The 21647-nt window shown below is 58.8% G+C and overlaps 2 protein-coding genes across 3 annotated transcripts in view; one reads left to right on the forward strand and one right to left on the reverse strand.

Moving 5' to 3' along the window:
* Window positions 1–164: 164 nt before the first annotated feature.
* On the forward strand, window positions 165–8595 carry GPS1 (G protein pathway suppressor 1). 2 transcript variants are annotated; one of them, XM_038742837.1, is made up of 14 exons: window positions 165–241; window positions 3079–3171; window positions 5686–5867; window positions 5974–6138; window positions 6231–6366; window positions 6591–6668; window positions 6759–6819; window positions 7221–7306; window positions 7390–7484; window positions 7564–7669; window positions 7766–7846; window positions 7924–8061; window positions 8157–8291; window positions 8381–8595. In XM_038742837.1, exons 1-14 carry the CDS (start codon window positions 209–211, stop codon window positions 8453–8455), a joined length of 1464 nt encoding a protein of 487 aa, XP_038598765.1. In that variant the 5' UTR covers window positions 165–208; the 3' UTR covers window positions 8456–8595. The 2 variants fall into 2 exon arrangements, with proteins under 2 accessions (XP_038598765.1, XP_038598766.1); XM_038742838.1 differs by having other exon boundaries at window positions 6762–6819.
* Window positions 8596–8710: 115 nt separating this feature from the next.
* The window catches only part of DUS1L (dihydrouridine synthase 1 like), a 29871-nt gene continuing 16934 nt past the window's right edge, over window positions 8711–21647 (reverse strand). Inside the window, exons 3-14 of the mRNA XM_038742839.1 lie at window positions 19471–19579; window positions 14354–14404; window positions 12850–12962; window positions 10708–10790; window positions 10522–10625; window positions 10289–10433; window positions 10097–10193; window positions 9916–10004; window positions 9630–9805; window positions 9381–9418; window positions 8991–9066; window positions 8711–8903 (exon numbers count right to left, since the gene is read on the reverse strand). Coding sequence (XP_038598767.1) covers window positions 8767–8903; window positions 8991–9066; window positions 9381–9418; window positions 9630–9805; window positions 9916–10004; window positions 10097–10193; window positions 10289–10433; window positions 10522–10625; window positions 10708–10790; window positions 12850–12962; window positions 14354–14404; window positions 19471–19579 — 1218 coding nt within the window. The 3' untranslated portion in view covers window positions 8711–8766. The remainder of the gene's footprint in view (window positions 8904–8990; window positions 9067–9380; window positions 9419–9629; window positions 9806–9915; window positions 10005–10096; window positions 10194–10288; window positions 10434–10521; window positions 10626–10707; window positions 10791–12849; window positions 12963–14353; window positions 14405–19470; window positions 19580–21647) is intronic.

The following is a 21647-nucleotide window of genomic DNA, read 5'->3' on the forward strand; positions in this document are numbered from 1 at the left end:
AGGAGCTGGGGGGGGGGGGCGCTGCCGGCGGCGGCCGGAAGGGGGCTCCCGCCTCCACCGGATACGGGGGGGGGAGGGGGAGGGGGCCCAACGGCAGTGACCCGGAAGTGAACAACTCTGGGGGCGGGGGAGGGGCGGGGAGCACGGGGAGGCTAGCACAGCACGGCCCGAGGAGGAGGAGGAGGAAGAAGCAGGAGGAGGAGGAAGGATGCCACTGCCCGTCCAGGTGTTTAACTTGCAGGTAAAGAGGCGAGGGAGGCCCCTCTCCCTGACCCCTGACCCCTGACCCGGGAATGCCAGTCACCCCAGAGATGGCACCTGGAAGGCCCTTACCATTTGCCAGCCCCTCTGCTGAGCGCTGGGCTGGGGCCCAATCAATCAATCAATCGTATTTATTGAGCGCTTACTGTGTGCAGAGCACTGGACTAAGCGCTTAGGAAGTTGGCAACGTCTAGAGACGGTCCCTACCCAACAGTGGGCTCACAGTCTAAAAGGGGGAGACGGACAACAAAACCACCGTCTCCCCCGTAGCCGGAGGAGACCAGAGAAGGGAAGGGACTCGGCCGAGGCCGCCCGGCACACAGGTGGCGGAACTCGAACCCGTGACCCACCCGCTGACCCCCAGGCCCGGGCTCTAGCCGCTAAGGCTGGAGGGAGAAGCAGCGTGGCTCAGTGGGAAGAGCCCGGGCTTTGGAGTCAGAGGTCACGGGTTCAAATCCCGGCTCCGCCAACTGTCAGCCGGGTGGCTTTGGGCAAGTCGCTTCACTTCCCTGGGCCTCAGTTCCTTCACCTGGAAAATGGGGATTAAAACTGTGAGCCCCCCGTGGGCCAACCTGATCACCTTGTAACCTCCCCAGCGCTTAGAACAGCGCCTTGCACATAGTAAGCGCTTAATAAATGCCGTTATTATTGTAACCTCCCCAGCGCTTAGAACAGTGCTTGGTACATAGTAAGCGCTTAACAAATACCGTTATTGTTATTAAGGTCACGCTGGTTTCGGGCGGTGGGACCGCAGCCCCCCCGCCAAGAGCGTCATTCATTCATTCAATCGTATTTATTGAGCGTCCCCCACCAGCATCGTCATCACGGCTATGGGACTTGCCCAGCGCCCATTCTGTGCCAAGCACTGTTCTCAGCGCTGGGGGGGACACAAGGTGATCAGGTTGCCCCCCGTGGGGCTCCCGGCCTTCCTCCCCATTTTCCAGACGAGGAAACTGAGGCCCGGAGAAGGGAAGCGACCTGCCCAGGGTCACACGACGGCGGAGTCGGAATTAGAACCCACATCCTCCGACTCCCGGGCCCTTGCCCGCAGGCCAGGCCGCGTCTCTGTCCCTATCGTAGAGAAGCAGCAGGGCTCAGTGGAAAGAGGCCGGGCTTTGGAGTCAGAGGCCGTGGGTTCAAATCCCGGCTCCACCACTTGTCAGCTGGGTGACTTTGGGCAAGTCACTTCACTTCTCTGGGCCTCAGTTCCCTCATCTGGAAAATGGGGAGGAAGACTGGGAGCCCCTTGTGGGACAACCTGATGACCCTGTATCTACCCCAGCGCTTAGAACAGCGCTTGGCACATAGTAAGCGCCTAACAAATACCAACATTATTATTATTATTCTAATCCCAGCCCTGCCACTTGTCAGCTGGGTGACCTTAGGTAAGTCACTTCACCTCTCTGGGCCTCAGTTCCCTCGTCTGGAAAATGGGGATGAAGGCTGTGAACCCCACGTGGGGCAACCTGATCACCTTGTATCCACCCCAGCGCTTAGAACAGCGCTTGGCACGTAGTAAGCGCTTAACAAATACCAACATTATTATTATTATCACCACGGGTTTGTGAAGCTCTCGCTGCGTGCCAGGCACTGTACTAAGCGTAGCGGGGACACAAGCTCATCTTTTGTTGCTGTCGTTGCTATTTTTTTTTTTTTAGCGGTATTAAGCGCTTACTGTGGGCCAGGCACTGTACTAAGCGTCGAGGTGGATCAAGTTGGGCACAGGCCCTGTCCCACGTGGGGCTCACGGTCTTCATCCCCATTTTACGGAGGAGGGAACCGAGGTCCGGAGAAGTGGAGGGTCGCCCCAAATCGCAGGGCGCACCGGTGGAGGAACCGGGTTTAGAACCCAGGTCCCCTGACGTCCAGGCCCGGGTTCCGTTCACTAGGCGCTTAGTGCAGCGCTCTGCGCACAGTAAGCACTCAGTAGTCATCATTTATGATGATCCAAGATCACCAGGTCCCGCGCGGGACTCACAGAGGGAGAGCAGGGATTGAATCCCCATTTTACAGATGAGGAGACCGAGGCCCGGAGGGGTGAAGTGACTCGACCGAGGCCCGGAGGGGTGAAGTGACTCGCCCAAGGTCCCCCGGCCAGCTAAGCGGCGTACCGGACCGGTTAGAGGGCGGGCCTGGGAATCAGGAGGTCGTAGGTTCTAATCCCGGCCCCGCCCCTCGTCCGCTGGGTGACCTCGGGCGAGTCCCTTCACTTCTCTGGGCCTCAGTTCCCTCACCTGGAAAACGGGGATGGAGACCGCGAGCCCCACGTGGGACGGGGACCGTGTCCGATCCGATTTGCTGGGGTCCACCCCGGCGCTCAGTACAGTGCCTGGCACGTAGTAAGCGCTTAGCAGATACCACCGTCCTTATTATTAGAGGTGGGATCGGGCTCAGGTTCCCGACTCCCTGGCGTCCGGTTCTTTCCACTGGGCCGCACCGCTTCCCATCATGTAGGGACCGTCTCTAGATGTTGCCAACTTGTACTTCCCAAGCGCTTAGTACAGTGCTCTGCACACAGTAAGCGCTCAATAAAGACGATTGATGATGATGATGATGCCCCGGGCCTACCCCCGTTCCGCTTCCCATCCCTCCCTGGGTGGGCGTCCCGAGGGCGGCCGCCGCCGTGGACCCAGAGCCCACCGCTGACTCGGTTTCCCCGTCGGCAGCTGGCCGAAACGGGGTTGGTGGGTGTGGAGGGAGGGGCGGGCCGGGGTGGAGGTGGAAGGGGCAGACCCGCGCGCCCCCAGAGCGGGACATTGGGCCGGCCGGCCGTGCGACCACCGGCCCGGGGGTGACGGGGCCGCTGGGTGTTTTCAGGGGGCGGTGGAGCCCATGCAGATCGACGTGGACCCGCAGGAGGACCAGCAGAATGCGCCCGACGTCAGCTACGTGGTGGAGAACCCCACTCTGGTACGGGGCCCGCCGGCCCGGGGGGCTCCCCCTTCCCCGGAACCCACCCCAGTCCGTCCCCCCACCCCGACTTCCCCGCCTGGGAACCGCGGCCGTCGCGTCCACCGACCTAATCGAGCAGTTACTGTGTGCGGGGCACTGTCCTAAGGACTCGGGAGAGAAGCAGCGTGGCTCGGTGGAAAGAGCCCGCTCATGGGTTCCAATCCCGGCTCCGCCACGTGCCTGCTGTGTGACCTTGGGCAAGTCCCTTCACTTCTCTGAGCCTCAGTGACCTCGTCTGTAAAATGGGGATGAAGATTGTGAGCCCCAGGTGGGACCACTTGATCACCCTGTATCCCCCCCAGCGCTTAGAACAGTGCTCTGCATCATCATCAATCGTATTTATCGAGCGCTTACTATGTGCAGAGCACTGTACCAAGCGCTTGGGAAGTACAAATCGGCAACAGTTTGTTTTTACTTTGCACATAGTAAGCGCTTAACAAATGCCGTCATTATTATTATTATTATCCAGTAGGGTCAGTAGAGACAGTGCCCGCCCTCAAGGAGCTTCCAGTCCAACGGGAGGCAGATGGGGGAAAGGGATCCAGCCCAGGGTGGCGAACGGTTTTTAAGCACGTGGGAGAGGAAACAGGGTTGGTGGCCGGGGTGGGGGGGATGAGAGCTTAGTTTGGGAGGGCTTCCCGGAGGTGGTAGGATTTCAGCAGGGCTTCGGAGCCGGGGTGCGTGGCGGTCCGGTGGCTTCGGGAGGGCGGGAGCGGGAGACCAGCCGCAGGTGAGGCAAGAGCCAGGGATTAGCGGGGCGAAGAGCGGGGGTAGGGGGGCACTGGGGGAGAAGGGAGGGTAAGTCGGGGCGCGGGCCTCGAATCCCACGGGGAAGAGTTTCCGGCGGACGGGCGACCGTTGGGGCCGCCGGAAGAGTGGCGGCTTTTTTGTTTTTAAATAATAATAATGATGATGATGGCAATTATTAAGCGCTTACTATGTACAAAGCACTGTCCTAAGCGCTGAGAACTGTTCTGAGAACCACGGTGCGGTCAGCAGGGTGAAGTAAGGCCCCGGAGAGGGGGGAGGCCGGAGGTCAGTGTTGTAGCCAAGGAGGGGTTGCCCGAAGTGCCCGGTTTGGAGGGAGAAGGGAGGGGGAAGGCTGGAGAGGCGGGGATCCGCTGGATGAGATCTAGGAACCGAGGGAACGGGACGACTCCGCGGTCATGGCCGGGTTGCGGGCTCGCGAGGTAGGGAAGGACGGTGGTGTCGTCTACAGTGATGAGAAGGTCAGGGCCGGGAAGAGTTTGGTGCGGGAGAGGAGTTCGGTTCTTCCCCTGCCTCCTTCCCCGGCCCAGAGAAGCCCCTCTCTCCCAGCTGCACTCCGTCATGCGATCGGAAGGGTGGTGATGGGAAAGGCAGGGCCGGGGAAGAGTTTGGGAGAGATCGTTCAATCATTCATTCAGTCGTATTTATTGAGCGCTTACTGTGTGCAGAGCACTGGACTAAGCGCTTGGGAAGTACAAGTTGGCAACATAAGTTGCCCTAACCGTGAGTTCCAGGTCTCCCCGTTTCCTCCTTCCAGCCCCCTGCGTGGTCTCTCCCCCGACCCACTCCATCGTGCGATAGGAAGGACGGTGGTTTCGTCTATGGCGATGGGAAAGTCAGGACTGGGGAAGAGTGTGGAAGAGATGAGGAGTTCCAGGTCTCCCCCTTTCCTCCTTCCCGGACCCGGAGAGGTCTCTCCCCCCGACCCACTCCATCGTGCGCTAGGAAGGACCGCGGTGTTGTCTACAGTGATGGGAAAGTCAGGGCCGGGGAAGAGTCTGGGAGAGGAGATGAGTTCAGATCTCCCCCTTATCCCCCTTCCCGGATCCAGAGAGGTCTCTCCCCCCGACCCACTCCATCGTGCGCTAGGAAGGACCGCGGTGTCGTCTACAGTGATGGGAAAGGCAGGGCCGGGGAAGAGTCTGGGAGAGGAGATGAGTTCAGATCTCCCCCTTATCCTCCTTCCCGGATCCAGAGAGGTCTTTCCCCCTGACCCACTCCATCGTGCGCTAGGAAGGACCACGGTGTCGTCTACAGTGATGGGAAAGGCAGGGCTGGGGAAGAGTCTGGGAGAGGAGATGAGTTCAGATCTCCCCCTTATCCTCCTTCCTGGATCCAGAGAGGTCTCTCCCCCAACCCTCCTCCATCCCAGGCCGGGGCGGTTCCCCCCCCCCCCCCCCCCCCCTTTTCTTTCTCTCCCCCATCCCAGGACCTGGAGTGGCTTTTTGCCTATTTGTTTTATTTGGCCATTAAATCCGGTAAGTTCTGTAGATGCAAGACAGGGTGGACCACAGTCCCACAGTCTTCATCCCCATTTTCCGAATGAGGTCGCCGAGGCCCGGAGAAGTGAAGCGACTTGCCCGAGACGGGGAGTCCTCCGACTCGCTTCTCTAGGCCACGTTGCTTCTCGCAAGTCGGCATGCTCGGGGGGGCGGAGGGTCTCGTCCCCGGCCCCCGCAGCGGCTTCTCGCCGTGCCCTCCCAGGATCTGGAGCAGTACGCGTCCAGCTACAGCGGGCTGATGCGCATCGAGCGGCTGCAGTTCATCGCGGACCACTGCCCGCAGCTGCGGCTGGAGGCCCTGAAGATGGCCCTGGCCTTCGTCCAGAGGACCTTCAACGTGGACGTCTACGAGGAGATCCACCGCAAGCTGACCGAAGCCGGCAGGTAGGCCCGAGCCGGGCCGGCGGAGCGGCGGGGGGCGGGGGGGGCGGGGGTCCGGCCCGGCTGGCGGCGGGGCCCTGACGACGGCGGGGGTGGGCGTCCTCGCCAGGGAGCTGCAGAACGCGCCCGACGCCGTCCCCGAGGCGGGCGTGGAGCCCCCGCCCCTGGACACGGCCTGGGTGGAGGCCACCCGCAAGAAGGCCCTGCTCAAGCTGGAGAAGCTGGACACGGACTTGAAGAACTACAAGGGCAACTCCATCAAGGAGAGCATCCGGTGGGGACCGGGGCCGGGCGGCGGAGGGGGCCGGGGGGCCCCGGGGGGCCGCCGGGCCTGACCGCCCCCCCCCCCCTCGGCCGGCCCCGCAGGCGGGGCCACGACGACCTGGGCGACCATTACCTGGACTGCGGCGACCTGAGCAACGCCCTCAAGTGCTACTCGCGGGCCCGGGACTACTGCACCAGCGCCAAGCACGTCATCAACATGTGTCTCAACGTCATCAAGGTGCGGCTCGGGTGGGGGGCCCGGCCGGTCGGGGGGTCTCCCGTGCCGCGCGCGGCGTCTGGGAGCGGGGCCAGCGCGTGACCCCTGCTCTCGGGGGTCTAAAGTAGAGGGAGGAGGACGACGGAGGCGACCGTCCCCTTCCTCTCCCCCGCCCCGGGGTGGGGGGCAGGCCCGACCGCGCTCCAAACGGGGTCCTCTCTGTGCCCCCCTCCCCTCCCGGGCAGGTCAGTGTCTACCTGCAGAACTGGTCCCACGTGCTCAGCTACGTCAGCAAGGCCGAGTCCACCCCCGAGATCGCCGAGGTGACGTAACGGGACGGGGAGGGTGGACGGGGCCGGCGGCGGCGTGGGGTGGGGGGTCTCACTCCCACGCCGGCACTTTGCCCCTCCCAGCAGCGAGGGGAGCGGGACAGCCAGACCCAGGCGATTCTCACCAAACTCAAGTGTGCGGCAGGTAATTTGTACTTCCCAAGCGCTTAGTACAGTGCTCTGCACATAGTAAGTGCTCAATAAATACGATTGATGATGATGAGGTAAGGAGCCGGGCAACCCCCCCGTCCCGCCATCCTTCACCACGCGGCCGCCGTGGGACCCCGGGCAAGTCGCGTCGGTTCCCTCATCTGGAAAATGGGGTTGGAGACCGGGAGCCCCACGGGGGACGACCCGATGACCTTGCGTCTCCCCCAGCGCTCAGCACAGTGCCCGACAAATACCACGATTGTTGTTGTTTATTATTACCGAACACGGGCGAGTTTCCCTTCTTCCCCGGGGCCCTCGTCTCGCGGAGGGGTTGCCGTCTCCCTCCCGCGTGGGGCCGGCGGCCCGCGCTGACCATCCGCCGCCCCTCCTGCCCAGGTCTGGCCGAGCTGGCGGCCCGCAAGTACAAGCAGGCGGCCAAGTGCTTCCTCCTGGCCTCCTTCGACCACTGCGACTTCCCCGAGGTGAGTGGCCCGCTGGCCGGCGGGGAGGGAGAGGCGGGGTGGGCGGGGGGACGGCCCTGAGCGGCGGGTCTGTTCCCGTCCAGCTCCTGTCGCCCAGCAACGTGGCCGTGTACGGCGGCCTCTGCGCCCTGGCCACCTTTGACCGCCAGGAATTGCAGCGTAACGTCATCTCCAGCAGGTAGGCCGGGGCCGGGGGCCGCGGCGGGGGGCCGGGGGGCCGCGGCGGGGGGCTGAGGGTCCGCCGCCGCCGCACCCAGCTCCTTCAAGCTGTTCCTGGAGCTGGAGCCGCAGGTGCGGGACGTCATCTTCAAGTTCTACGAGTCCAAGTACGCTTCTTGCCTCAAGATGCTGGACGAGATGAAGGTAGAAGGGATGGGGGGAGGGTCTGGGGCAGGGGGGGACCCCCCCCCAAAAAAGGGGCAGCGGGACGGCCTCTGACGGCCCGCGTCTCCCGCCCAGGACAACCTGCTGCTGGACATGTACTTGGCTCCTCACGTCCGCACTCTGTACACGCAGATCCGCAACCGTGCCCTCATCCAGGTGAGTAGCCCGGCGGGTGGGAGGGTGGGCGCGGGGCGCGGGCCGGGCACTGAGCCCCCCGCCCCGCGCCCGTCCAGTATTTCAGCCCCTACGTGTCCGCCGACATGTGGAAGATGGCCACGGCCTTCAACACCTCGGTGGGCGCCTTGGAGGACGAGCTGACCCACCTGATCCTCGAGGGGCTCATCAACGCCCGCATCGACTCCCACAGCAAGGTCAGGCCCCCCCCCCGGCCCCGAACCCCAACCACCCCCCCAAAACGGGGTCCCCGGGCCGCCCCCGCTGACCCACCCCCGTCCCCGCCGGGCAGATCCTCTACGCCCGCGACGTGGACCAGCGCAGTACCACCTTCGAGAAGTCGCTGCTGATGGGCAAGGAGTTCCAGCGGCGCGCCAAGGCCATGATCCTCAGGGCCGCCGTGCTGCGCAACCAGATCCACGTCAAGGTGAGGGCGAAGGGCGGCGGGCGAAGGGCGGGCCGCATCCCCGAGGCCGGGCCTGAGGTGAGGGCATCCCCCCCTCGCTCTCGTTCCAGTCCCCGCCCCGAGAAGGCAGCCAGGGCGAGCTCACGCCCGCCAACAGCCAGTCGCGGATGAGCGCCAACATGTGAGGCCGCCCCGGGGGCGGCTGGGTCCCGTCCCCGGGGAGAGGGCGCGAGGCGGTGCCCCGCTGCCCGCCGCTCCGTCTCGGGGAGGAAGCTGGAACCGGGGGGCCCGAATCACGCGCGCATTAAAGAGCAGACTGGAAACCGAGCCGCCGCTGCCCTTCCTGTCCTCCCTTCCCTCCCCGGGCCCCAGCAGGCCACGCTGTGCTGGAAAAGACGGATTTATTTCTGGCTAAAACAGGCGGGGGAGCGGTGACGGGAGATTTCCCTGAGTAAGAGGCATTCCCTTAAATGAGATGGTCCCGGCGGGCGGGCGGTCAGCCCACGGCCTCCGGGCGTCCGGCGGGCCCCTCGGGCGGACCCGCCTCCCTCCGCTGGAGCTCCTGGGGCCGGGCCCGGCCGCCCTTCCACGCGGGTGACTTCTCCGCTTTGGTTTTGAAGAGGAGCCCGTGACCTGTGCGGCGGGAGAGAGGGGTGGGTGAGGAGGAGGCGGGGGGCCCGGCCCCGCGGCCATGGTGGGAAAAGGGGGCGAGGGGCTCACCGGGACAGTCGGCTGTCTCCTTGAAGGCTCTCTTCTTGCAGCAGCCCCGGCACAGGTTAAACACGCACTTGTTGCCCTGGAAACGAGGGAGCCCCCCCCCCCAAGGATTGAGGGATCACATTGTAAAGATGGCATTTGTTAAGCGCTTACTATGTGCCAAGCGCTAGGGGGGATACAAGGTGATCAGGTTGTCCCACGGGGGGCTCACAGTCCCCCTTTTCCAGATGAGGTAACTGAAGTTAAGCGACTCATCCAAGATTACACGGTGGAGCCAGGATTAGAACCCACAACCTCTGACTCCCAAGCCCGGGCTCTTTCCACTGAGCCACGCGGCTTCTACCGCCTGGGGGTGGGCCTGGGGGGACCCCGGGGGTGGGCAGGGAGACCTACCTTGGGGTTTCCACACTGATCGCACTTTGCATATTTTGCTGGACAAAGAGAAGGGGGGACAGAGAAGAGAGAGAGAGCGGCGTTTCATTTGGGTGGCAAGTTGCCCCGGAGCTGGTGGGCCATCCCGGGGCCGGGCAAGCCCCCTTCCGTGTGGGATCTCCTTCCGCCAGAACCACCCAGGGATCCAAAAAGCCGGTGGGGCGGGGGAAACCGAGGCAGGAGGAGGAGCAGCCGCGGGGAAGGGCTTACGTTTGAGGGAGGGGTCAAAGTTCTTGTTGGGATTCCTCAGCTTTTTCTTCTGCTTGTTCTTGGACAGCGGGTTCGCGGGGCTGCCTCCCTGCGACTCCTCGTCGTCGTCGTCGTCGTCCTCCTCCAGGGCCCGTTTCCCCGGCTGGCTGCCGTTCTCCCTGCTCCCCTCCTTGGGCCTGGAGAGGGCAAACGGGCGGGGGGGGGCCGTCGGCCGGGCCCGCCAGGGGACCCGGGGACCCGGCGGGCGGGCGGGTGGGTGGGCAGGCGGGCAGGGGCGGCGGCTCACCCGGGCCGGACGTAGGGCTGGCAGATCCAGTGGAAGAAGGGCAGTCCCTCGGGGGGCCTGGAGCCTTCTTTCTGCAGGGCCATCTCCTCCTGCGGGGGCGGAGGGAGGGGTGGGCCGCCGCTGAGGCCGCCCCCCCCACCCCGAAAGCGGGCGGCCCGCGGGCTCGGGGGGCCGCGGGTACCTGGCAGCGGAGCTTGAGCCGGCGGCTGACGTTGGCCAGCCCCTCCAGGGTCTTCACCTTGGCCAGCTCCTCCCGCAGCTGGCGGTGCACCTGCAGCCTGAGCAGACCCACGGCTCCCGGATGCCGCCCGGCGGGACCCCCGTCCCCCCGGGTCCTCCCGCCCCCCCCGGCCCCCCGGGGGCGGGCACTGACGTGTGGTGCCACAGCTTGAAGAGGTGGGCCCGCACGGAGGCCAGGGGGCAGGGGTGGCGCCGCACCAGGTCCAGGTATTCCTCCGCCACCTCCCAGACGGCCGGGTTGCGCCCCTCGAACAGGGCGGGGTTGTGCAGGTTGCCCTCTGGGTCGGGGGGAGAGAGACGGGCGAGGGGGTCGGAGGCGACGACGGCGGGACCGGGGGGCGCCCGACCGGCGGGGAGGGGGGCTACCTGCGCTCATGACGCCGTGGGCCCCCGTCTCCCGGATGCAGCGCTCCACGTCGCCCAGGTACTGGATGTTCCCGTTGGCGAACACGGGGATGCCCACCGCCTTCCTGCCGGGCGGGAGGGCGCGCCGGGCGTTGGGCTCGGTGGTCCCCCCCCCGCCCCCACGAGCCCCCCGCCCCTCGCACTCACCGCACGGCCTTGATGTGCTCCCACGAGGCCACGCCCGTCAGGGGCCCCTTCTGCTCTTTGGTGCGGCCGTGCACGGTCAGCAGCTGGGGCGCAAACGACAGTCACCGCCGGATCTGTTAGGCGCTGTACTGAGCGCCGGGGTGGATCCCAGTACTGAGCTCTAGGGAAGCAGCGGGACCCGGGCGCTTGGGAGTCATTCATTCAATCGATCGTATTTATTAATAATAATAATAATGGTATTTATTAAGCGCTTACTATGTGCAAAGCACTGTTCTAAGCACTGGGGAGGTTACAAGGTGATCAGGTTGTCACTTGGGGTGCTCACAGTGTTAATCCCCTTTTTACAGATGAGGGAACTGAGGCACAGAGAAGTGAAGTGACTTGCCTGAAGTCACACGGCTGACAATTGGCAGAGCAGGGATTTGAACCCATGACCTCTGACTCCAAAGCCCAGGCTCCTTCCTTCTGAGCCACGTTGGCAACATATAGAGACAGTCCGTACCCATCTATAATAATAATAATAATAATGATAATAATAATAATAATAATAATAATAATAATGAGTCGTGGGTTCTAACCCCAGCTAGGCCACTCGTCGGCCGTGTGACTCGGGGCCAGCCATGACCCTTCTCTGGGCCTCAGTTCCCTCATCTGGAAAATGGGGATGAAGACTGGGAGCCCCATGTGGGACAACCAGATTGCCTTGCATCTATCCCAGTGCTCAGCACATAGTAAGCACTTCAATACCATCATCGTTATAATAATAATAATGAAGGCATTTATTAAGTGCCTACTATGTGCAAAGCACTCTTCTAAGCGCCGGGTAGGTTACAAGGTGATCAGGTTGTCCCATGGGGGCCTCACAGCTTAGAACAGTGCTTTGTACATAGTAAGCGCTTAATAAATGCCATCATTATAATTATTATTATTAATCCCCATTTTCCAGATGAGGTCACTGAGGCCCAGAGAAGTGACTTGCCCAAAGTCACCCAGCTGACAGTTGGCAGAGCCGGGATCTGAAGCCCTGACCTCTGACTCCAAAGCCCGGGCTCTTTCCACTGAGCCACGCTGCTTCTCTACTATAATAATAATAATAAATAATGATGGCATTTGTTAAGCGCTTACTATGTGCAAAGCACTGTTCTAAATGCTATTATTATTATTATTATTATAAGCGAATCGGGTTGGACACGGTCCCTTGTCCCCCGTGAGGCTCACTGTCTCCATCCCCATTTTCCAGATGAGGTAAGGGAGGCCCAGAGGAGTGAAGCGACTTGCCCAGGGGCCACGGGGGTCCAGGATGAGAACCGGCCGGCAAGGCCCGGCCCGGCGCACTAGGAGCATCCAAGATTCCCCCCCGGGGGTCCTAACAGAGAAGCAGCGTGGCTCAGTGGAAAGAGCCTGGGCTTTGGAGTCAGAGGTCATGGGTTCGAATCCCAACTCCGCCAACTGTCAGCTGGGGGACTTTGGGCAAGATCACTTCACTTCTCTGGGCCTCAGTTCCCTCGTCTGGAAAATGGGGATTAAAACTGTGAGCGCCCCTGTGGGACAACCTGATTACCTTGTAGCCTCCCCGGCGCTTAGAGCAGTGCTTTGCACAGAGTAAGCGCTTAACAAATAAACAGTCCCCTTCTAGACCGCGAGCCCGCTGTTGGGTAGGGACTGTCTCTATATGTTGCCGACTTGGCCTTCCCAAGCGCTTAGTACAGTGCTCTGCACACAGTAAGCGCTCAATAAATGCGATTGAATGAATGAAATACCGAAATTATTATTATTATTACAGCCTGTCTTTGCCTCGAACGGATAGAGAAGCAGCGTGGCTAAGTGGAAAAAGCCCGGGCTTTGGAGTCAGAGCTCATGGGTTCGAATCCCAGCTTTGCCACATGTCTGCTGTGTGACTTTGGGCAAGTCACTTAACTTCTCTGAGCCTTAGTTACCTCATCTGTAAAATGGGGACTAAGACTGTGAGCCCCATGTGGGACAACTTGATCACCTTGTATCCCCCCCAGCGCTTAGAACAGTGCTTTGCACATAGTAAGCGCTTAACAAATGCAATCATCATCATCATCATCATCATTATCATCATTTCCCGGGACGGGGGGCAAGGGGGACACGTCGGCGAGACCCCCGGGGCCTCCTCACCTGGCAGCCGGCCCGCTCCAGCAGCTGGGCGTACTTCACCGTTTTGGCGATTTCTGGGAAGACGCGGATTTTGCAGGTGATGGGGACGGACAGCTTCTCGTGCGCCAGCAGGACTGGGAAGGGGAAGAGGAGGGACGCGGCTTAAAACCCGGGGCCGATCCCGGGGGCCCCGAGGCCGAGCCGTGGCCGGATCCCTGCGGAAAACCCTCCCTTCAACGTTCCGCCTTGCCCCTCTTCCTCCACCGCCGTTTCCGCCCACGAATCCTCCCACGATTGGATAATAATAGTAATAATCATTACGGTATTTAAGCGGCTCCGTGGAAAGTAACCTGTACTTCCCAAGCGCTTAGTCCAGTGCTCTGCACACAGTAAGCGCTCAATAAATAAAGAAAAGAAAAGAAAGAGAGAGAAAGAAAGAAAGAAAGAAGGAAGGAAAGAAGGAAGGAAAGAAAGAAAGAGAAAGAAGGAAAGAAGGAAAGAAGGAAGGAAGGAAGGAAGGAAAGAAAGAAAGAAGGAAAGAAGGAAAGAAAAGGAAAGAAAGAAGGAAGGAAGGACGAAAGGAAGGAAGGAAAGAAAGAAGGAAAGAAAGAAAGAAAAAAGGAAGGAAGGAAGGAAAGAAAGAAAGAAAAGGAAGGAAAGAAAGAAAGAGAAAGAAAGAAAGAAGGAAGGAAGGAAGGAAGGAAGGAAAGAAAGAAAGAAAAGGAAGGAAGGAAGGAAAGAAAGAGAAAGAAAGAAAGAAAGAAAGAAAGAAGGAAGGAAGGAAGGAAAGAAGGAAAGAAAGAAAGAAGGAAGGAAAGAAGGAAGGAAGGAAGGAAGGAAGGAAAGATGGAAAGAAAGAAGGAAGGAAGGAAGGAAGGAAAGAGAGAAAGAAAGAAAGAAAGAAAGAAAGAAAAAGAAAGAAAGAAAAAGAAAGAAAAAGAAGGGAGGGAGGGAGAGAGAGAGAGAGAAAGAGAGAGAGAGAGAGAGAGAGAGAGAGAGAGAGTGCGAGCGAGCGAGCCCGGGCTTTGGTCACAGGTTCAAATCCCAGCTCCGCCACTTAGCTGTGTGACTTTGGGCAAGTCACTTCACTTCTCCGGGCCTCAGTCCCCTCATCTGGAACATGGGGATTAAGACTGTGAGCCCCCCGTGGGACCACCTGATCACTTGGTAACCTCCCCAGCGCTTTGAACATAGTAAGCGCTGAATAAATGTCATCCTCATTATTATTACTGCGCGCCAGGCGCTGTACTAAGCGTTGGGGCGGATACAGGCAAACCGGGTTGGACACAGTCCCCCGTGGGGCTCACGGTCCCTGTCATCGTTTTCCAGCGGAGGTGACGGAGGCCCAGAGAAGCGAAGTGACTTGCCCAGGGTCACACAGCAGACAAGTGGTGGGGCCGGGATTAGAACCCACGACCTTCCGACTCCAAGCCGCTAGGCCGTGCCGCTTGTCTGTCTCGGCGGCCGTCTGCGCCCGCCCCCCGGAGCAGAGCCGGAGTCGCGGCTTCCCAATCCGTCAACTTACTCATCCTCTGCAGCAGATCCCACTCCTCCTGCAGGAAGGCTCCGTAGTGACCTGGGGAACGACGAGGACGGCAATCGGTCGGTCGCCGCCATCCACCGAGCGCTTACTACGTGCACAGCGCGCTACGAAGCGCGTGGGAGAATACACTGCGGCACAATTAAGAAGCAGCGGGGCTCAGTGGAAAAGAGCCCGGGCTCTGGAGTCAGAGGTCATGGGTTCAAATCCCGGCTCCGCCACTTGTCAGCTGTGAGACACTGGGCAAGTCACTTCACTTCTCTGGGCCTCAGTTCCCTCATCTGGAAAATGGGGATGAAGACTGTGAGCCCCCCTTGGGACAACCCGATCACCTTGTAACCTCCCAAGTGCTTAGAATAGTGCTTTGCACATAGTAAGCGCTTAATAAATGCCATCATTACAATTAACCGACCCGTTCACCGCCCGTGATTCAATCGTATTTATTGAGCGCTGTGTGCAGAGCACTGGACTAAGCGCTGGAATAACGATGGCGTTTAGTAAGCGCTTACTGTGTGCAAAGCACTTGAATAATGATGGCATTTATTAAGCGCTTACTACGTGCAAAGCGCTGTTCTAAGCGCTGGGGAGGTTACAAGGGGATCAGGTTGGCCCACGGGGGGCTCACGGTCTTCATCCCCATTTTCCAGATTGAGAAGTGAAGTGACTTGCCCAAAGTCACCCAGCTGACAAGTGGCGGAGCCGGGATTTGAACCCGTGACCTCGGGCTCCTTCCACTGAGCCACGCTGCTTCTCTCCTGCCCGTAATGAACTTGCCGTCTAGAGAGGGAGCCGGACATTCATGTGAATAATTTATAATACATATATAAAGATACGTACGTGGTAATAATAATGATGGTACTTGTTAAACGCTTACGACGCGCCAAGCACTGTTCTAAGCGCTGGGGTAGATACAGGGTGATCAGGTTGTCCCACGTGGGGCTCACAGTCTGCATCCCCATTTTAAGCACAGAGAAGTGAAGCGGCCAGCCCAAGATCACACAGCAGACAGGAGGCCGAGGTGGAATTAGAACCCACATCCTCGGACTTCTGAGCCTGGGCGCTTGCCACTGAGCCACGCAGTTAGTAATAATAATAATAATAATAATAGCATTTATTAAGCGCTTACTATGTGCAAAGCACTGTTCTAAGCGCTGGGGGGATACAGGGTCATGAGGTTGTCCCACGTGGGGCTCCCAGACTTCATCCCCATTTTCCAGATGAGGGAACTGAGGCCCAGAGAAGTGAAGTGACTTGCCCAAAGTCACGCAGCTGACAAGTGGCGGAGCCGGGATTTGAACCCGTGACCCCTGACTCCAAAGCCCGGGCTCTTTCCACTGAGCCACGCTGCTTCTCGGGTCTTCTCCCGCTAGCCCCCCCCAAACCTGGGCACAGCCAAATCGGGCGAGCAGCGCCAGGGGGGACCTCCCTCCATCTGGGGAAGCAGCGTGGCTCAGCAGAAAGAGCCCGGGTTTTGGAGTCAGAGGTCATGGGTTCGAATCCCGGCTCCGCCAATTGTCAGCTGTGTGTGTGTGTCTTTGGGCAAATCACTTCACTTCTCAGTTCCCTCATCTGTAAGATGGGGATGAAGACTGGGAGCCCCCCGTGGGACAACCTGATCACCTTGTAACCTCCCCAGCGCTTAGAACAGTGCTTGGCACGTAGTAAGCGCTTAATAAACGCCATCATCATTATTATTATTATTATTATCTCCCTTCCCCCCAAATCTGTCTGGGCTCCTCCCCGCCTCCCGTCCCCCCAAACCTCCCAGTCCCGGCTTCAACGTCGTCCTCCGCGCCACCCAGGCCACCCCCTAACTGCCCCAACCCTGGCTCTCCCACCTCTCTTCCCCGCACCAGGGCCAAACCACCTCCCTCTCCCTATAATCGCTTAGTACAGAGCTCTGCGCACAGTAAGCGCTCAATAAATACGATTGAACAAATGAATGAATGGGGTAGTCGTTAAGCCCTTACTAGGTGCCAAACACTAAGGGCCCAGGAGTCAAAAAGACCTGGGTTCTAATCCCGGCTCCGCCACTTGTCCGCTTTTAAGCGCTTAGTACAGTGCTTTGCACACGGTAAGCGCTCAATAAATACGACTGATTGATTGATTTGGGCAAGTCACTTCACTGGGCCTCAGTTCACCTGGAAAATGGGGATCATCATCATCAATCGTATTTATTGAGCGCTTACTATGTGCAGAGCACTGTACTAAGTGCTTGGGAAGTACAGATTGGCAACATATAGAGACAGTCCCTACCCAACAGTGGGCTCACAGTCTAGAAGGGGGAGACAGAGAACAAAACCAAACATACTAACAAAATAAAATGAAGACTGTGTGCCCCACGGGGGACAACCCGATCACCTTGTATCTCCCCCAGCGCTTAGAACAGTGCTTGGCACATAGTAAGCGCTTAACAAATACCGGCATTATCATTATTATTACTTCTCTGGGCCTCGGTTGACCTCCTCTGGAAAATGGGGATCGGGACCGTGAGCCCCACGGGGGGCAGGGGCTGCATCCAACCCGATGAGACTGTAAGCTCGTCGTGGGCGCGGAATGTCACTGTTTACTGTGTCGTACTCTCCCAAGCGCTTAGTACAGTGCTCCGCACACAGTGAGCGCTCAATAAATACGGCTGAATGAATGAGAATGGATTTGGGTTGCCTGTCTGTGCCCTCCTGCAGGTTTCTAGCCGGACTGGGGCCCTTTTGGCTCACTGTATGAGCGCCGTTTTCCGCTGCCCGGCGGCCCTTGGAGAAAGGAAGCTCCCTGAGGGGGGGACTTGGTGCCCTTTCATTTGTAAATCCTCTAGACACCCCCACCACCCCGCTAGGGCTTGGCCCCAGCGGACACTTGGTTGGTTCTGCTGGGTAAATAATAAATAAAAATAATAAAAAATAATTGTGGTTTTTCTTAAGCGCTTACTATGTTCCAGGCACTGTTCTAAGTGCTGGGGTAGATACAAGGTGACCAGCTTGTCCCAAGGGGGGCTGACAATCTTCACCCCCACTTTCCATATGAGGAAATTGAGGCGCGGCGACCGCCGACATCAAAGGTCAACCGCCCGAGGCACCTCCCCGTGCTATCAATCTGATTTAGCGAGCGCTTACTGGGTGCGGGGCACTGTGCTAAGCGCTGAGGGATCCCCGTCTTTCCTCTCCCCCTCGTCCCCCTCTCCATCCCCCCATCTTACCTCCTTCCCTTCCCCACAGCACCTGTATATATGTACATGTTTGTACATATTTTTTACTCTATTTTATTTGTACATATCTATTCTATTTATTTTATTTTGTTAGTATGTTTGGTTTTGTTCTCTGTCTCCCCCTTTTAGACTGTGAGCCCACTGTTGGGTAGGGACTGTCTCTAGATGTTGCCAATTTGTACTTCCCAAGCGCTCAGTCCAGTGCTCTGCACATAGTAAGCGCTCAATAAATACGATTGATGATGATGATGATGAGGGGAGTCCAGTGTAACAGAGTTGGGAGCCACGCTCCCCGCCCCTAATGGGCTTACAGTCTAGAGGCGCTGCTAATCTTCCACCTCTCAGCCGCTTTCGACCACCCCCTTTCCCTGGAAATGTTATCCTTCGCCGACTTCGTCCTCTCCCGGTTCTCCTCCTATCTCCCGGCTCTGTGGCGGCCTATTACGTTGCCCATTTGTACTTCCCAAGCGCTTAGTCCGGTGCTCCGCACACAGTAAGCGCTCAATAAATACGGTTGAATGAAGGAATGAATGCCCCCCACCCCGCAAGCGTGACGGGGTCCCTCCAGGCCCAGTCCGGGGTCCCCTTCTACTCTCCATCTAGGCCCCCGCCCCGGGGGAAATTCAGCCGCTCTCGTTTCAACTCCCATCTCCACGCGCGCGATCTCCGCCGCTCCCGTTTCCTCTCGCCTCCGGCCATCTCTCCGGGGATGCCCCGCTGGCATCTCTGGCTCGCCCCATCCGATCCCCAACTCGTCCTCCTCCTCCCTCCTCTCCTCCTGGGCGACCTCGGTGCCCTCATCTCCTCTCTTTCGACCCCCCCAATCCGGTCCTGGTCCCCAAATCCTGCCCGTCCTTTCTTCCTAACATCTCCGGGATCTGCCCACCCATCCAAACGTCCGGTCCAAACGCTCTTTCGTTTTTTAATTCTGGCATCTAAGTGCTTAGTATAGGCCAGGCGCCCAACTGGGAGCTGGGGTCAGATACCGGCTCATGGGATCGGACACGGTCCCCGTCCCACGGGCGAGGGAACGGGGGGCCAGGGAAACGACGGGACCCGCCCGGGGTCGCCCGGCAGCCAACGGAGGAGCCGGGATGAGATTCCCCGGTCCATCCGGGCTCCATCCCCTACGACACGCTGCTGCTCCTTGTCTTTTCCCGCTCTGATCGCGGCGACCGCCTCCTCGCAGACCTCCCCGGGGCAAACGCCACGGCTGCCGAGATCCTTTTTTTAAAAAATATCATTTTGCACGCGACCCTCCGCTCCTCAAGTGCGGCCATCCGGCGGACCGGACGCTCTGTGCACTGGGTGGTGAATCCTCAGAGGGCGGATGAGGAGACTGAGGCCCACGGGTGCGGAGGGGTGTGGGTGCGAAGCAGCGTGGCTCAGTGGAAAGAGCCCGGGCTTTGGAGTCAGAGGTTCATTCATTCATTCATTCATTCATTCAATCGTATTTATTGAGCGCTTCCTGTGTGCAGAGCACTGGACTGAGCGCTTGGGAAGTCCAAGTTGGCAACACATAGAGACGGTCCCTACCCAACAGTGGGCTGGCAATCTAGAAGAGACCCTCGCCGCCCGCTAGACCTGAGCGCTGTCAACCGGCGCGGAAAAGACCCCCCGAGGAGGTCTCCTGCCTCCCGGGCTCTTGGAAACCTGCCGTCTCCCAATTCCCCTCCTCCGTTTTGCCCCCACGCTCCAGGGTGGCCCCCGCCCGGACCCCCGGCACGGCGAGGGCTACGCTAAGCGACGGTCACTCGGGCGTTGGCGCAGTCCCTTGGCTCCCCTGGGCCTCAGTTTCCCTCTCCGACTGTGAGCCCCGGGCGGGGGCCGTGCGGTCCTTCCGCCCCGGCGCTCAGTACAGTGTCAGCGCCGCCCGATTCCTCCCGCGGCCGGACCTCACCTCTCTTGGCGATCATTTGAGGGCAGCCCAGGTTCAGGTCTATGGCGTCACAGTGGTCCTGAGCCAACAGGGCGGCCTTCACAAACACTTCCGGGTCGTTGGCGCAGAACTGCAAGAGAGGCGAGGGGCCGGGTGACCGACAGAGCCCGGCCACCCGCCCGGCCCCTTCTCATTCATTCAGTCGTATTTATTGAGCGCTTACTGTGTGCAGAGCACTGTACTAAGTGCTTGGGAAGTCCAAGTCGGCTACATCTAGAGACGGTCCCTACCCAACAGCGGGCTCACAGTCTAGAAGGGGGAGAGAGACAACAAAACATGTGGACAGGTGTCAAGTCATCAGAATAAATAGAATTAAAGTTCAATCGTATTTCTTGAGGGCTTACTGTGGGCAGAGCACTGTACTAAGCGCTTGGGAAGTCCAAGTTGGCAACATCTAGAGATGGTCCCTACCCAACAGCGGGCTCACAGTCTAGAAGGGGGATACAACAAAACAAAACATATGGACAGGTGTCAAGTCATCAGAATAAATAGAATTAAAGTTCAATCGTATTTCTTGAGGGCTTACTGTGGGCAGAGCACTGTACTAAGCGCTTGGGGAGTCCAAGTTGGCAACATATAGAGACAGTCCCTATCCAACAGCGGGCTCACAGTCTAGAAGGGGGAGAGAGACAACAAAACAAAACATGTGGACAGGTGTCAAGTCATCAGAATAAATAGAATTAAAGTTCAATCGTATTTCTTGAGGGCTTACTGTGGGCAGAGCACTGTACTAAGCGCTTGGGAAGTACAAGTTGGCAACATATAGAGACGGTCCCTATCCAACAGCGGGCTCACAGTCTAGAAGGGGGAGAGAGGAAACAAAGCAAAACATGTGGACAGGTGTCAAGTCATCAGAATAAATAGAATTAAAGTTCAATCGTATTTCTTGAGGGCTTACTGTGGGCAGAGCACTGTACTAAGCGCTTGGGAAGTACAAGTTGGCAACATATAGAGACGGTCCCTATCCAACAGCGGGCTCACAGTCTAGAAGGGGGAGAGAGACAACAAAACATGTGGACAGGTGTCAAGTCATCAGAATAAATAGAATTAAAGTTCAATCGTATTTCTTGAGGGCTTACTGTGGGCAGCGCACTGTACTAAGCGCTTGGGAAGTCCAAGTTGGCAACATCTAGAGACGGTCCCTACCCAACAGCGGGCTCACAGTCTAGAAGGGGGAGAGAGACAACGAAACAAAACAAAACATGCGGACAGGTGTCATCAGAATAAATAGAATTAAAAGTTCAATCATATTTCTTGAGGGCTTACTGTGGGCAGAGCACTGTACTAAGCGCTTGGGAAGTACAACTGGGCAACAGAGAGAGACTATCCCTCTCCCAGGCATGTAGTACAGTTCTCTGCACACAGTAAGTGCTCAATAAATGCCACTGATGATGATGACGGGGATGATTATGGAAAAAATCACTTATGTTACTTAGGAGTAGCTTTAGGTCTACGTTTTGGGACCAAGAATGGTTTCTTCTTTCCTTTGAAGGGTGTCAATCAATCCATCGTATTTATTGAGCGCTTACTGTGTGCAGAGCACTGGACTAAGCGCTTGGGAAGTACAAGTTGGCAACATACAGAGACGGTCCCTACCCAACAGTAATCAATGGTATTTATTGATCATTTACTGGGTGCAGAGCTCTGTACTAAGTGCTTGTGTCAGGTGGTATAGGACTCGGGTTGAAAATCACCGGAGTGACGCTCCTAAAAACACCCAAAGGGTGGAAAAGCACCCATCTCTAGACCGTAAGCCTACCAACTCTGTGGCATCCTATTCTCCCCAGCGCTTAGGCCAGTGCTCTGCGCTCAGTAAGTACTCAATAAATGCCAATAATTGATTGGTAATTCTCCCCCGCCGCCCTCCGACCGGGGGCGGCCCGAGCCCCGCCGCCGGGCTGCTGTGTGACCCCGGGCGAGCCGCTTCACTTCTCTGGGCCTCGCCGTCGGGAGAATGGGGATGGAGACCGTGGGGACCGCGGTCAGCGCTCCCCACGGTGCTCATCACAGAGTGAGCGCTTAACAAACACCGTCGTCATCACCCCTGGAAATCCCCGGGGCCCGAACAGGTGGTTTGCGCTCCATTTCCTTCTTCTCCGCCTCGGCCCCCAAATGACCGGATTTACGCTCTGTCAATC

The sequence above is a fragment of the Tachyglossus aculeatus genome, unplaced genomic scaffold (assembly GCF_015852505.1).
Source record: "Tachyglossus aculeatus isolate mTacAcu1 unplaced genomic scaffold, mTacAcu1.pri scaffold_1_arrow_ctg1, whole genome shotgun sequence".
Lineage (NCBI taxonomy): Eukaryota > Metazoa > Chordata > Mammalia > Monotremata > Tachyglossidae > Tachyglossus > Tachyglossus aculeatus.